The following is a 16629-nucleotide window of genomic DNA, read 5'->3' as shown; positions in this document are numbered from 1 at the left end:
GGTTAAGTGTGGACCTACCCTCTTCCTGCTTTGCCATGTCCTCAGGATTGCTCTCGCTGTCAGCGTCGTAGCCCTCCTCCTCTCCCGGGGGCTTGACACCACAGCTCTGCACCTCGTCCACCTCCTCCGATAGATCGCCTGCCGGGGCCACCCCCTCCGCCAACACCTGGAGCTTCTGACAGGAAAGAGAGAGAGACAGAGAGAGGAAGGGTGAGACAGAGACAGTTAGAGAGAGTGAGGAGGGGAGGAAAGAGAGCAGTTTGTAAGATAAGAATCATTCGTACGAGCTTACCCAATCCTGTGTCTTACAAACAGTCCAAGAATGTTCTGCTAAAATAAAATAAGCATGACGGGCAGAGTTCCTATCGCTAATACAGCAAATAAAATCCCAACAAAATGTTTTCTAGTGGGGAAAAAAAGTACAAGATTTTGGTCATGAGGCAAAAATCAGCTGACTTGCACGGCATTCACACAGCCCAGCTCCTCGACGTGAACAGCCAGTCATCACACATGCACGCAGGCACACACACACACACACACACGCGCGCACATGCAAATATAAACACACAAACAATCCAGCACAAAGAAAAAGCTTATTGTAATACACACTTCTCCTCCTTTCAAAATAAAAGGCCTTTGATATTCTAGAAGCAAACGCTTCAAAGGCTGGTCCGTCAGTGGACAAACTGAGGAATAATCTTGGAGCTTCGTGGGACGTACTTGTAACGGTTAAGTGAACATCACACTCTGCTGGGCTCGCTGGGAAAGAACTAAGCTCTGAGGAAATATCGGGACTCTTAGGTAAATCTATTATATAAAACGCTAAATCCTCCTGTGTCGGAACAGGCTTAGTCCGACGGCCATTTTAAGACCTTTGAAAAACAGATCTAAGGCTGTGCGACGGGAAGCCGTTAAGTGACCCTTTTTGTTAGAAACATATTTAACATTACTGGCGGCTCACTAGCATGCATATTAGTAGCATATTGGTGCTTTATTGTTCAATATAAAGCACTTAGCAATGCCTTGACTTTCCCTTAATCATGTCCTGCCTACTGCTAATAAAAGTAAGTAAGGAAGTGGTTGTTCAGGAAACACTAGGGGTGGGAAAAGATAGTATAAGAGAATCCTGCTATTTTGGGGGAAAGCTTTACAATACACAAGCGGCAAGTATGAATATTTTAATACAAATTATTTCTGTACAATTGCAGATACAGCTTGTTGTCTGTTATGTTTTATTAAAGGAACACATAAAGAAAACCTTTACTTCGTTCCAGTCTCACCCAGTATGGATTTATGGTGAATGCCTTTTGCTCTCCACACTTTTCCCTGCATACAACCAAAGCCTGCTGACACGTGATTGGTCAATACTACTCAGACTACAAACGGAAACCGGAACGCTTTCAATGCCAAAATCCAGTCCTGCATTTTTCTGCAGAATCTGTTAATAAAGATGAACTCAGTGGAAAGTTATTAAATAACTTCCACCTTCATCTTCTTAACAAGGCAGTGCACAACGTGTGGGGGGTAGTACGATGTAATAATATTTTAGCAACTCCAAAGCCCTTTATATAATATAATATTTTTGATACAAGTGCCCAAACATGTGCGCACTGTACATTTGATTCACAGATGAGAAGTTACTACATGTCTCTGTGCTGCTTCCTCTGTTGCAGTTCTTCATTCAGAGGATATGTGAGAACGCAGAGAAACAACAGTGCAGTTTCAGAGAGCATTAAAAGTTTCTCTGTATCCCAATTTGTTCAAAAATATGTATAAATCAAAGTTTCAGTACATATTAGGGCTTTTTAAACATTGACAGTAATTTACTTTCAAATACCCAGTTTTAAAAGGGGCTGCATAATGTTTCTTGGTACGTTTCATTGTTTAAAAATCTCTGTAACAGTAGAGCAGTCCATGCCCGTTTGCATTCAGTTGGACTGAAACTAAAGTTTGATTTGTCAGGTGCACGCATCAATACTAGAAGGTTTTTCTGACAGAGTTTGTCGGCCTGTTGTGAGGCAGTAAAAATGAGATGAACCCATTAAAAAGTTTCTCTGACTTAAAAACAGAAACGTTTGCTCTGCTCTGCTGGAGTTTCAAAACGAGGCCACGCTCGTGTCGACGTAAGAGCTGTCACTATATACATCTGCTGTTTTGTTGTACATCAGGAAGATAAGGGTTGCTTAGCAACGTGTGAAACAGCCACTATGATGCTTGATGATGTCTGGCTGGAAAAAGATTCTTTCATTGTACGCCCGCCTCCTAAACAAACACCACTGCTCTTTATATGTCATCACAGTGTTCAGCTGAAGAAGAGGAACGTGGAGACTGAAGTTAACGTTCATTATTTTCACCAGACTGTTCTTTGATTTTCCAATGATGAACGAAGTTTCAATGATTTCAGTGTAAAAGCCTTAAATATGAGGCGAGCTTCAGTTAGCTTAGCACAGAAACAGCCGGTTGACATGTCCTTCAGAGGGACACGACTGACTTTATACTGTGAGGACGTTTCACAGCCTGAACGCTGCACTCTTACAGTATATGTAGTAGATGAAGTATGTGTTCTTCTAGTAGGATAGGACCAAATGTAGCTGCAGAGGAGCCGAATGTCTGCTTCCTGTCCAGCTAAAACCTGAACTTTACTCGTGTTACACAGAAAAAAACTTGAGAATAAAAAAAAGGTGCAGTAACTTCACTCACAGTTTCTCCCAAGGCAGGACTCACCCTGTCTGGCTTCTCCTCAGGGGGGTCAGGACCAGATGACACCTCTGCCAAGGCCACTCTCAGCAGAGAGTCAAACAGAGGGACAGCAAGGTCAGAGTTCACCACGCCTGAGCGAGAGAGCTGGTCTCTCACCTCAAACAGGGTCTCTTCCACTGACTGCAGCTAAAGAAGCAAAGACATAACAGTTCAATTTAAGCCAGGATACAAGTGTATTTATTTTGTAGCTGACATCAAACTACATACCTGATAAGAAAGCTCGGGCTCTATCCTCTGCAGCGCTGAGTTAGCGCTGTGCAGACAGATAGCCAGCAGGGCCTCGAGGAGCCGAATACTCTGCAGTTGCCACTCTTCCTCCAGCTTCTTTGCAGGATCTTTGGTCTTTCCCTCAGCTGGACCGGAGCCGAGGGAGTCGGCTGAATCATGAGACGTCTCCTCTGGTCCCGGTGAGGTAGCCGGGGCTGTAGCCTCGGGGCTTCCTTTGCCCTTACCGTCCCTCTTCTTCTTTGCTTTCCCATCCTTTGGCTTACAGGACAGTTTCTGGATCACCATGGCCATGAGGCGCAGGCAGACGTCCAGTCCTCCCAGCCTGAAGAACTGCCTCTGAAACAAGGGGCTGGCCAGGTAAATCCACCGACACACTGACCAAACGTCTGCAGCACGCCGAACCTGCTCTTTGGAGGGCAGGGCCACGCTGTCTGGGGACAGGTAAGGCAGTCGCCCGCCGAGAGGTTCGCTGGCTGTGCTGTCGTAGCCTGAAGTGTCCTCAGAGTCGTTGGCTGAGTCCCGGTCAGAATCGGCCTCTTTGCTGACGCAGAGGAAGGCCACACACAGAAAGAGGTTGATCACATGGAGGTGGGTTTCTGCTCGGCTGCGGCCCGGTCCTCGGCCCTGCCCGCTCCGGCTCTTATGACGCGGATACACTTCCTTTAAACCTTCGTAGAACTTGCTGAGGCTCTGCGGGCCCTCTCCGGCCCCTCGGGACCCCAGCTCCTCAGCCAGGCCCAGGATGGCCTCCCTCTCTTCAGCATCAGCGCTCTCCAGCTCCTGAAGCACCCCGTCGGCCTGCTGGTGTCCGCTGCCGATTATCAGCGTCTCAAACACCTTCAGAGCCAGAGAGCGGGTCTGGTCCAGGTAGACGAGCTCTGTCACCTGATTGAGGCCGTTACAGCTGACGAAGAGGTCTCGGATCACCCTGTAACAAGAAATAACAGGTTTTATTCCAGGTTGTAGTTAATTACTTCATTTTATTAGCGTCTTTGTGCTGCAACAATGTTCCACTGCATTGGAGCATTACAGGATGGTAATAATGTTTTCAGGTATTAGTCACATCCTCAGTCATCACCGGGGTAATACAGTTACGGCTTGATAAAAACTTTAGATCTTAATTCCAAAAGAAAAAATCAATTGTCTTTTTTTCTTGGGAAAGTTAAAATGATTTTATGACAATGGTATAATGCCCCCCCCAGGTGTCCGGTATCTGGAATTTATGGGCTCTGCGTCGTCTATAATTTCCTGATAATGGACACTTTATCGTGAACTATCCCTTGCGTGCAATTTATACACTTAACAAGAGCCCAAGAAGGAATACTGCTGTGCTTATGCCTCTCATAGGCCAAGGTAAGAACGAACACCTTGACAGAAAGGGCAGAGGACAAACTACAAACTCTGCACAATCTCCAAGCAATTAAAAAACAGACATCAGAGGAAAGCCACAGACGTCACTCAGGATCCTTCACACTCCCTTATTTCATTTCCTGCCATCAGGTTGCAGATATTATTTCCCCCAGGGCACAGGAGCACCTTCAGATAAAGAAATCCACTCCTATTGACATAAAAACAGGCTAACTTTGCACACAGACACACCTGTTCCTCCGTCTCAGTGTGTTAACCTGTCCTCCATGTGAATTCTTAGCAAAACAGAGCTGATGTTTTACCCCGTTTAATTTGTTTACTCCAGTTTAACACTCTACTGAGGCAGTAATAAATAATGAATGAGGCTATTACAAAGCAAGGTAAATTACCTGATAGGCATAATGCGTCACCTCCGAGTGACGGTTGAACCAACATGATGTGAGAGTAAATAACCCTCTCCAGAGACGCGCTGACATTACACACCGACTGAAATAAAAACACTTTAATCCTGCAGAGTGTTAAAGAGCTGAAACTGATTTTCAGTTAATGCTTCGAGCTCGGAGCGCAAAGCAGATAAATTTAATAGTTTTTTTCCCCTAATTCAAACCCTTTCTCCAGTCTGCCTCGAAATTAATGTAGAGTTGATTAATTCTGCTTTTTCAGAACATTTCCTCTTTTCATTAGCCGTGTGCGAGTCCATCAGGATGACTTTCCATTAGGCTGAATATTTAATGCTCTCATCTGAAAAATGTGGAGTTCTGCTGTGCAGAAAGCAAAGTGCAAAATGATGAAGATGTCTGCAGGATTTCAGGAGATAAACAGCTTTGATCAGACTTTGTGTACCCTGTATTAAAAGGAGATGATTTCTGTTGCATTAATTCACTGATTTAGTGTATATGAGATCTTATGTGATACATGTTTTTGAGAACGCCAAACACGCGCTTCAGCTTCCTCTAAAACCACCATCGTTTACTCAGGGTGCATAAAATCTACATTTTCAGCTTTCTTAGTCTATGAACACACTGTTGGTTTTTATCTCTGTAGCAGAAGCTTTAAACACGACTGTGCACAAAATCAAATGCTGAGAAACAACGTAGGAGAAGTTATGAATTTCTCCTCTTAATGTTGCACTGATATTCAAAAGTAGATTTTCGGTCCATATGACAGAGCCGAACGAGCCTGACCGAGACTGAACATGAGCCTCCTGCAAGTCAAAGTTTTGGAAAATACTCAAAATTGTTTCCAATGTTTCCCGACCTGAAAAATGTTGTTTTAATTTATAAAACCAGATATACGAATATTTGTGCGACCACCAGTTAGGCTGAAAACCTGCTCGAGAAGCTCAAAGTCTTTGCTTTGCTCACGATATCTTCGGTGCTAACTATTTCAGTTCAAAAATGAATCAGGTGATCAAATACACATCCCCTGTACAACCAATTATATTTCCTCATCTATGTAAGTAACAAATATCAGCTGTGCAAGAGAGGTTGGTGTTTACGGTGGCAACTACGGCAACACGCTGCAACAGGCCAAAAGATTTTCATGAGGAAGAAACAGGCTGCAAATTTAGAAATGATGCATCAAACGAAAACGTGATGCAAATGAAAACAATGTATGCATGAAGCCAAAACAACACGTGTGCTGGATATACAGAAGTGATTTGGAGATAAAAACACACCTGTAGGGGGCGCTAATAGGAACAGTTTAACTCTTGAATGTAGAGAGAGAGAGAGAGAGAGAGAGAGAGAGGAAGAGAGAGAGAGGGAGAGAGAGAGAGAGAGAGAGAGAGAGAGAGGGAGAGAGAGAGAGAGAGAGAGAGAGGAAGAGAGAGAGAGAGAGAGAGAGAGAGAGAGAGGGAGACCAGGCACTGAATTTGATGAAGGTAATGTTTTCAGACCAGAAAGCGACAGAAGCGACCGGGGCGGAGCGATCTCACTACTCTCCCTGCCTCTGGTGACTGCATGGGTTATTATGGAGAAATGGTTTCTGTTGGATGGATAGCTTCGATGATGTTCAGCTAACTGCTGTTAGCTAGTTAGCTCAGGTAGCCATGCAGGCAGTGTGGCATGCTTTCTGAATTTGCAGCCGGTCCTGTAATGCACGTTTGTCCTTGTCAGCCGCTGTCGGTGTTTGAACAAAAGTGCATTAAAGGTGGATGAAAGGAATATGAATATAGTGTATGATGATACGTTTGTGCAAAACGCCCCTCAGGAGTCGTGTAATGACGCCTTTTACATAATCATGAGGACATAAAACTGTCTTTTGAAGAGACATCACAGCAGGAAAGACTCTCAATTCCAGTCACACCTGCAGAGAGCAGAACAACATCCTCTGAATTTAATCGAGGAGACACATCAGCCCACCACTGACAGACCGCCTCAGAGCATCCATCCATCCTCTTTCTATACCCACTGATCCTGTTTAAAAGGTCACAAGGAGGTTCAACCTTTCCCAGCATGCATTGGGGAGGAGACAGTTTACAACTTGGACGTGATAGCAAGGTTAAGACACAAACAGAAAAACACATTTACACTCACGAGTTCGGCTTAACTAAATATTCTCCTGATTATCTCCAAACAAAAAACTCAAACCTGATTAACACAGTTTAATATATATTTAATTTGGCAGCTGCTACTGTTCTCTTTAGAGTGTTACATAACTGGTCAATTATCCTCCATCTCTCCATTAGGCAACAAAGCCGTATTAAATAATTGATGAGCATCAATTAGCAATGACCTCGAGAGACGGATCTCATGTCAAACATGTCCCCGTGGATTAGGTGTCCACTGCCTGATTATATGTGCTTTATGTTAGAATATAAAAGGAGCAAAATAGATTTCCTGAGTAAGAAACATGTTCTAAATAATCGTCTGCATCACACCCCAGTCTGTTTGAACTCCAGCCTGTGACACTGTTAAACGTGGAAGACTTTAAGGATGGTAAAGAAAAGAGAAGGCCTTGTAAAGCTGCTCACCTTGACTTGAGAAGAGCAGGTAGCGTTTGCAGGTAAATGAGGAGCACCTCCACAGGCAGGCACCGCGTGTGATAGCTGCAGACCTGAGTGCAGACAGTGGAGACCCCCAGCTGCTGGGCGTGGTGGGCCAGCTCGACCCCTCTCTGCAGCACCGGGTTGAAGATGTGTGTGTAGAGCTGCCACTGCACGATAGCGTTGCCCCTCAGGGTCAGGTGGCACACGTGTCCGGCGATCTGCTGGCTCAGCTGCCAGTCCTCACCAAACACGAGCTCCTGGTAGGCCTCCAGAGCGTCCCACTTCCACAGCATGTCCTCTGCTCCCCCTCCGCTGGGCAGAATCCCCTGCGAGCGGTAGCACAGACTGGTAGAAACGGCTGAATGATCCCCGTGCTGCAGCGTCTCCTCCAGCCCGGGCAGCTGGCTGCTGTCCAGAGTGCAGATGTTACAGGAGGCCAGCTTTGCCTTCTCTGAGGGCTGTCCTCCACCCAGCTGGTCTAGGATCAGTCTGCTGAGGACACCGAGGACATGAGACTGGTAGCTACGCAGACCTGGAGCTTGAAAGGCGTGCAGCAGGGGTCCTACAACTGAGCGAGGGTCCATACAGCAGCAGATTCCAACAGCCTGAACTCCAGCCAGAACCTGCAGCACAGCCGGCCCGTTGGGAGAGAGACGCTGCAGGAGCCGCAGACACTGGTGAGAACAGGCAGCGAGGCAGCAGCAGCGCTCAGGGTAACGCACTCCATCCCCCTCCATCCCGTCCTTTCCGTCTCCAGCCTCTTCAAAGGGGTTTCGTCTGGCCGCCTGCTTGAAAGCAGACACTGGCAGACCCGACAGGTCTCTGTGATGATGAAGGAAGTGGGAGTATTCACAGCGGCGGTGACGACGTCGGGCGCACACAGACTGATGCAGCTGCTCCGACTTTGCCTTCTTGACAGCACTGATGATCTTGAAGACTCCTGCGATGAGACCGAGCAGCCTCTCTGAAGCCTCACCGACTATCTCAGAGTCCCTGGCCCTGCCGAGTCCCTCCAGCCGCAGCACCGTGGCCTCGAACAGCTCCAGGCCGCGGTGCTGGATAAACTCATGGATGAGCTCCAGCGCCTGGCTGAAGAAAAAGGGGTTTGGTGTGGAAGCCTGCAGGCAACCCAGCAGCACCTGTAGTACTCCCTCTAGCAGCTCTGGCAGCAGCAGCGCTCTGTGGCGATAGCGGGAGAATGAAAAGTCATCTTGGACCTCCTGCAGGGTCTTTTTAGGCCGGGGAGCAAAAGGGTTCGTCTGTCTCTCCAAACAGCTCCGGATCTTGAGGGTTGCTCGCAGCAGGTCGGTCAGGCTGCGTCTCAGGCTGTCCGGGAGGGTTTCACACTGACTCACGTCCACGGACATCAGGTGCAGAATGGTGCGTAGAAGCATCCTCTGCACCAGCGCGATGGGCTCTTCTGTCCAGCCTCCAGCAAGCTCCTCTACACCTGATCCACCTCCTCCCCCTCCCCCTGGTCCGCAGCAGTCTCCAAACTCCGTCAGGATCTCAGTGAGAGTCGGTACGACGCTGACAGCCAGGCCGGGGTTGTGGTTGATGCTCATGTCGAACTTACAAACTTTCTCCAGCAGGGAAAGCAGCACATGGCAGAGATCGAAGGGCGAGTTCTCCATGCGGTTGAAAATGGATATTGCAGCTGGGTCTGTCAGAGTTTCTGTGTCTGCCATCTGGGACCCGGGGGCTCGGGGATGTGGGTATGGAGCACTCATGGTTTCTGTGGTGGTGTTGGTGACGGTGGATGTTAACTGTGAAGCCTCTGAACGATGATGCTGACAGCTTACTCTGATGGTGGAGCCATGTGACCTTCTGCTCCGTGCACCGCCGGGACCTGGTGTAGCTTTGTCTTCAGGGTTGGCTTCTGAATCTGAGGTAGAGACCTGGGTCTTCCGAGCATCCTTCACAGAGTATCTTTGCGCCGTCCTGCGAGACCTCCGTGACTTCCAGGTGCCACTGCCGACACGGGACCTCTTTCCAGAAGTCGGTTCATCTGTGGCAGCTTTCTGTCCGGCTCTGAGAGGGGCGGCCTTCACCTCCCGGCTGAGGAACACCTCGAGTAGGGACGGCAGGGTGAAATCTGTCAACATACAGACATCTGTCAGGTTCATTATGGACTTAAGTTAATAATCACAACAACACAAGGAGGAAAAACAGTCTTAGAAGTTGGTTGAAGTTATTAGCATGACCTGGATGACTGAGGACCTTTACAGACAGTATTAGAAATTCTTAAATTGTCCGACAAGAAATCTGGCGAGGCTGCTTTTACTTTTTAAGGTCCCCCCTTGGATCTAAAGACAGAAAACTTCTTGGAAATTTTAAAAAGAAATAAAAGAAACGTCTTTTTAATGTTGCTTTTAATTAGTGTAGCATGCTATATCCTTGATAATACCTTATTGTTTGATTTGCAACACGTTTTGGTTGTTTGTCGGTCGTTTGATCCTGTAATTCTCCAGCATCTTTGTGCAGTTCATCTAACTCTCCTTCACATTAATAAAGGTTTAGAATTAGTACCTTAAAGCTCAGCTGCATGTCAGCAGCCGATCTGTGCTAGTTAAACACTAAGTGAGTACGGACTAATTAAAGTAGAAATGTCTCAGGTCCTTGTTAGAGAGCATCAGCAGTCCAGCTCTAAATACCGGAGTCATCCTGGGGTCACAGGCCTCTGCAAACACTGCGAGTCCTCTCCTGTTTGTTACACTAGGATTCACACACTGACTGCATTTTCAACAACTGATTTAACAAGCTCAAAATGAGGAGAGAACACAGCAAATAAAACACTTATTAAAAATAAAAATGAGTCATGAAATTAGGACAGAGCAGATACTATTTATAACAGCAAGCAAGTCATGCCACCTCCTTTACATAAACCGACCAAAGCTGAAGCAGAAACATGGAAAAACATTAATAATGGGTAAATTATCGATGAAACACAAATAAATAGAGATAAACCTTCTCATCCATAAACAGAGTTTACATCTCAGTTTGTCTGTAAATACAAATCACAGCTCTGCAGTGTGATATTAGCAGTGAACATCAACATTAACATCAACATGTAATAGAGATAGTGTTGTTGGGCACTGACCTGGTGCTTTGTCCTCCTGCACGGGGATCTTCCAGACCAGCGGCAGCAGCGACAGCAGCAGAGTGAGCAGCTCCTCCCGGCACGTCAGCTCCTGAGAGCGACACGAAAACACACTGAGGTTACCTCCAAAGCCTCACTGCCCCGCTCACTTTGGTCACACCCAAAAAGACCACACTCAGGATTAGCTTGGTATCTAACTTCCTCTGTAAAGAGAGCTAGATGTTTCTGTTGAGGTTAGCGAGCGAGCTAGTTAGTCCTCACTGCCTGTGTATGAGGCAGCAATGTAGCGTCTACATGACAGCCTTACTTCCTGGAGGATCTCATGTCAATCCGGAGCATTCCTCACAGCGGAGAGAGAAACAGCTTCTTCATGTGTTAATTAAAAACGATCAACCTGCTCCTTAAAGTGACTGTATTTTACTTTTTTATTTTCACTTGATTATTTTCATGAATACTTTTAGTTCTTTTGAATTCAAGCTTTTGGATGCTACGTACTATAACCAGACCGATACTGAATCTGTGATGCCTATAATGTTCTGATGTTAATATTTGGAAGTTTACTTTCTTTTACGAATTAAAAACATTTGTACATAAAAAAACAAAACAAAACGTCTCTTGATCTGTGTCGTCTGGATTTGTTTTAATCGAGGACAAAAGACGGATCTTGCAGGATATTTTGCAGGTTTAAATTAACAGGTCAGTCCACTCTGGTGGACAAACGATGTAATAAATCAATACTGAAATGTGTCTGATATAGTTTAGGTCAGCCTACATAAATCATGACACCGATATGACTGCAATAAGCGCCCTTCACACAGGTGTATTATTACTGTAGCTCCAACTCTAACCACCTCCTAATGTTACTCCCACAGCTTTGTGTCTCGTCTTTTCATCTTTGCCATTTGAATGATTTAGTTGATGATGTACCCAGAGATGACAGCAGCCTGACGTTTGACAAATTAGTTTTGTGCTTCACATTTCCAAAAACAAAACATACAGATTATTTTATTTCACGCTCATGTCGAGGCCCAGATGGCGCACCAATCAGACACAACAAATCGCGGACTCGGCCTGAAGAGCTAGCACCGACCGTCAGGCCGGCGCAGCCTTGACTACAATCAGCTGTGCCTCTCGCGTTGCTGCTATCGACAGCCTTTGTGTGTTTAGAGACAAGACGAACCGTTACACTTGTTCTGTAGAAGCCCTGGTTTTGTACCTGGACTGGGCCAGGGATTAGTTTAGTTTACTCACACACTCATTAGTATTATTTCGTTAGACACACTAGGTGCAGGCGTGCTGATTCAATCGTTGTTTGGTTTGGTTAGTTCGATAAGTTGGTAAGGTTTTAATTCCACTTTTATTTTTCCTTAAGAAAGAAGAGACGTTTTCTTTCTTTCTTGGCTTCTTGTGCGTTTATTCTTAGAGAGAGGACAGGATAGTGTCAGAAACAGGGGAAGAGAGAGTGGGGGACGACATGCGGCAAAGGGCAGAGGGCGGGAGTCAAACCCAGCGCCGCCACATCGAGGACAGTAGCCTCTGTACATGGGACACATGATTTAACCGCTGAGCTACACCGGCGCCCGAATGGTCCTACTTTTGTTATATTTATTTATTGCTTTGGGCAGCACCCCCCGGCCCTTCTTCAGTTGTAGTTTGCCTCACTTTTTTGTAAAACAACCATCACTTCCATGTTAATAAATAACCTAGTTACCAAAAACACTTTGTAATGCTTCCCTTTCCCCTCACGAGCTGAGTCATAACAACGTGACTCTGAGAATACTGGTTAAATGGTTAAAAACATGTTATCTAAACTTTTACACCCTAGGCCTTCATGCAACTTTAAATAAAAGCATTACATTTAAAACACTGAATTTATAATTGTTTTGTAGCACAAATAAATGACTAAATGTAAAATGTCCTTTACTGTCACTTATTTTGACTCCTTTCAGGCTGCAGCTGACAGCTGGAGTGTCTGATGCACAGTAAGACATTACATCTACACTGAAAGCTCCATTTAAAGAGAAAATCTGATGAATGTGAGGGAGGTGGACACACAGGGCCACATTTATCTAATTAAAAAACGTCATTCAATAATGCAGTTGTTACTTAGTCGGAGGATTATAAACTTCTTCTTCTTCTTTGGTATGAAAGTAAATGAGCTCAGTGGCCCCATCTTTCTCTCTGGAGCCTGACCGAACACTCAGAGGTCAGACTGTGCTCAACTTCGTCCTGGTTTCACTCTGACCTTTTAATATGCAGCGCTAGACTTTTATTGTGAGATAGAGCATGTCCTAAATTGCCTGAGTGCAGTGTAGGCTGGACTCTGCAGGGGAGGTCTGCAGATCAGTACGTCAGTGTGCAGGCAGAGGACACACTGGGCCGTGTTAAAGCCAAATGCAAGTCACAAAACAACACCTGCGTCTGCTTCTGAGGTCGTTTCTTATTATTTCCATGAATATCTAAATTTCCTGTCGTGGAGAGGTGTCGACTAAAAAGAGTGGATCTAAATAAATATTGTGCCAAAACGAGTCGTAACTTTGTGTACTGTTTATAAAAACCTGCGATGTTCGATCACATTGTTGTCACAATATCGTGGTGACAATGTGACTTTGGGTTGTCAAAATGTTCAATACTTTTCGATACCACGTCTTATAAAACGACACAATCTCCTACAGTCAGATTTTCAACCCAAAGCTGCTGCGAGCAAAAGAGAGAGAGCAGCTGTGGTCAAGCGACATAGACAGGAAGTGAAGAGAGCGAGTACCATTAAGGTAAATAAAGCAGTGAAACAGAGAAATAAGACATTATTTTCTGGTTGTTTCACAGCGGTTAAACAACAAACGAACACGCCTACACCTCCTTATAACCTGCAGGAAGCGACAGGGTTTAGTTTTTATAGGCCGAAGTCGACTGTGCGTTTGTCTGCTCCGCCCAGCGTCACACCTGCAGCTCTGATTCAGCAACGACACCGCGGACTGTTCTCAGTCACAGAGCGACACATGAAGGCGATTTGTGAAGTCCCTTTCACGTCGACAGACAGACAGACAGACAGACAGAGAGCAGAGCAGAGAGACAGACCACTGCCCAGCGATGGACGTCCAGAAACGTCCCAAACAGCAGAATAATAAGAAGAATAGAAACTCAGCTGAAGGGCAGATCCTCTGCAGACACAGACACCAGCTCACACTTCTCCTGGATCATGAGTGATGATGAAGAGGGAAAACTTTAATATGGAAAATCCAGCTCATTAAGAATTTCATTACTATTAACAGTCTGTCAAATGAGCTTGTGTTTAGTGACTGTTTTTGTACCAGCGCTGTGTGAAGATGGGAAATACCTCATTTTTTGTTCCTTGGACTTCTGTTATTGTTATCAGTAAGGAGATAGGTATCGAATATTGTTCATTTTTACTAGTATCATATCGAAGTTTGAAACTGGTATCGTAACAACACTAAAATGACGTACGTTAAGAAGATATTTCTGCGTCTCTGTCCTGAATCCAAAATACTCCCAACAGCAGAAGTGCTGCTTCTTTAAAACTCTTCTCTCCTTCCTCGGCCGTTCTGCTCGCTAAACTCTCGTTTACAACTAAATTGACACCAATTAACATGATCGAATGAACGGCCTCAAAGTGTGAATACATTATCCATGTATCATGGGCCCATATAAAAGGTCAAAAGTTCACATTGAGGCGGTGAATACATGGTGCATGTAAATAAAAGGTTTTTTGTGATGTGTTAACTGTTCATATTCATATCATGATTGTGACAAAGACACGATTGATTGAGCAGCCCTATAGTGTATGATATAATGCATGAAAACAAACAGTTGACACCCTGTTCTGAAGTTACATAATAGTACTACACATCTGTCCTAAATGGATTTTCATATCAGCATGAACATCTTTAGTGCAGCAGCAGCAGAACGAAGAGAGCAATAAATAATCAGAAAATCTAACAATGTTTTGGCACCGGAGCCAATTTCCTGTTCAGATAAAGAAGGTTGTAGAAACACCAGTAAACAACAGAGGCTGCACAAATATCCACTAAACAGATACAGAGACTGTACTGGCCATGAGGTGGTACAAAACATGTGCACGGTGTCTGAGGATCAAACTGGACATGGAGTTTAGTTACAGTCTTGGAAACAAAATGCAAACAGATAAAAGTGATTACGCTGTGGAAATTAAATAATAAAACACACAATTTGTTCTGGTGAACGCCGTCCTGTTGGCACATGAGATTATACAGACTGTTATCATTGCATAACTCATTTTCACTGATGGGTTTTATTGCACTGTGGTCATTAAATACTCCTTTAATCTCACCAGCGAATGTCTGTCTGATGTTTGCATAATCTTTCCTTTGCATGTGTTCTCGTCATTATACTGGATCTCAAACTCAGCTCCATTTGGATGAACAGAGATGAGTCGCAGCAGAGGTCACAGAGGCGTACGGGCAGAACGTTTCATTTGTGATGGCGGTAATGAGCAGCTGCGTGAAAAAAGTTTAATAGATTCATTTAGAAATGTGAGACCGAATCTGAAACTAAAGAATGAAAGGGTGAATATTACTGAGTCTAAACGCTCTGTGAGGAGTGTGGATGACCTACGAAAGCAAACCAGATCAACACAAGATTCATTATGTCTGTGTTCTTTCTTATTGCCCGTCATGGCCACCACCCGGTCAGATTCCATCAAAGTGATTTAAACAGACAGAAAGACCCTTTGTTTAGATTTTCTCTGACCAAGTATCACACATTGTTATGTCTTTAGAAACCAACAGAAAATGAACTTTTCATCCATCCTTACCTGGTCAATGATGGAGTCCAGGGTGCTGAGCAACAAGAAGCCCCGCCCCCTGACCAGGTACTCTCCCAGAGCCACCATGTGACTCTCCTCCTCGTCCTCCTCCCGTGCCTCCGCTCTCTGAGCCACCGCGCTGCATAGCTGATGGACGTCAGTCAGGAACTCCCTCGCCAGCGTGTTACTGGCCCCACTCATGTCTGAGCTGCAGCAGGAGAGATAAATAAACACAGTACTGTAAGCTCTTTTGATTACAGCTGTTGTACATGTTTTGAATTACACGTATTGTTTTTCATATTTATATTCTGATTGCCTATTTTTATCTCATTCTATTTAAGTCTTTTACTTATTTTATTCTAGTTCTGTTACTTGTTCTGCACCAAATCACCAAAACAAATTCCTTGTATGTGTGAACCCGATTCTGATTCTGATAATAAGACTCACATGTGACGTACATTTCTGTGTGGCTGCTTTCAGTTTATTATCATTCTGTAAATTAAAGTGAAAAGCTGCTGAATCTTCTGATGCAGACTTGAGATGCACCGTCATTCATCACCTTAGTTTTTAAGTTTGTATCATTTGTTTTCTACTGTATTTATATCTCTTGTCTGTCGAGGTCATGATTGGTGGAGGGGCTGTACTGAGCTGCATTATATTCAGAGGTGTTGCCAATACTCTGGCCCCATCATGTATGTGAATAGGGAGGACAAAAAATTAGAGATACATCTCAATATGACTTAGTTCAGTACAACACCACCTTTAACTACGGCCTCAGTAATAAACAGATAAACTTCATAAAAGCAGAATCCATGGCAGTGCTGTTGTATTGAACTGCATTAGGTTGGATGCATATACGTAAATAAGTTCAAGGGAAGTTGAAAGTCAACAAAATTTAGTGTTGATAATGTTTTAAATTATACTGCTGTAGAAAAGCTGCAGATCGGCGTGGAAAGGTCTGTGTTCAAACTAAGACACAAGTACAGAGAAGGAGGAAAGGATTTTATGTTCATTTTTCTCAGTTTTCTCAAATCCTGTTCCTAGAATGTGTACATTTATAAAGTTTGAATTTGTGAACATTAGGAGTTAACTAATAATAATGAATCAGAATGTTTTATTATACTTGACTTTAAGTTTAATATTTCACATTAAGGTGTAAAATAGCCTATTTCATTCATTTTTGATAAATACGTACTGTCGCTTTAAGAGAGCGCACCCTGGCGAACGTACTTCTGTGAAGCTGTTGAACTGTGGCATCGAGTGGAGGCTCGACTAGCTGTGGAGTCACACGGTTTTTATACCGTGTCCTGTCCTGTTAAGTTTTATAACATCCAGCGAAGAAAGTTCAGTGGATCAACCGACTTGTGACGCCTGTGGAATAAA

At 44.6% G+C, this 16629-nt stretch overlaps 1 protein-coding gene across 4 annotated transcripts in view; it reads right to left on the bottom strand.

Moving 5' to 3' along the window:
- Positions 1-16629, bottom strand: part of lyst (lysosomal trafficking regulator) — an 80052-nt gene that overhangs the window by 40060 nt on the left and 23363 nt on the right. For 3 of the 4 annotated variants that reach the window (XM_069659331.1, XM_069659332.1, XM_069659334.1), the window contains exons 3-8: positions 15256-15454; positions 10446-10536; positions 7331-9440; positions 2968-3916; positions 2701-2886; positions 19-172 (exon numbers count right to left, since the gene is read on the bottom strand). In XM_069659331.1, the coding sequence (XP_069515432.1) occupies positions 19-172; positions 2701-2886; positions 2968-3916; positions 7331-9440; positions 10446-10536; positions 15256-15454 (3689 nt within the window). The remainder of the gene's footprint in view (positions 1-18; positions 173-2700; positions 2887-2967; positions 3917-7330; positions 9441-10445; positions 10537-15255; positions 15455-16629) is intronic. The other variant, XM_069659333.1, reaches the window with a different exon arrangement.

Source organism: Semicossyphus pulcher, unplaced genomic scaffold, assembly GCF_022749685.1.
Source record: "Semicossyphus pulcher isolate SPU_LCO1_2020_fin unplaced genomic scaffold, fSemPul1.0.p SCAF_12, whole genome shotgun sequence".
NCBI lineage: Eukaryota > Metazoa > Chordata > Actinopteri > Labriformes > Labridae > Semicossyphus > Semicossyphus pulcher.
This window is presented reverse-complemented; position numbering and strand designations above follow the sequence as displayed.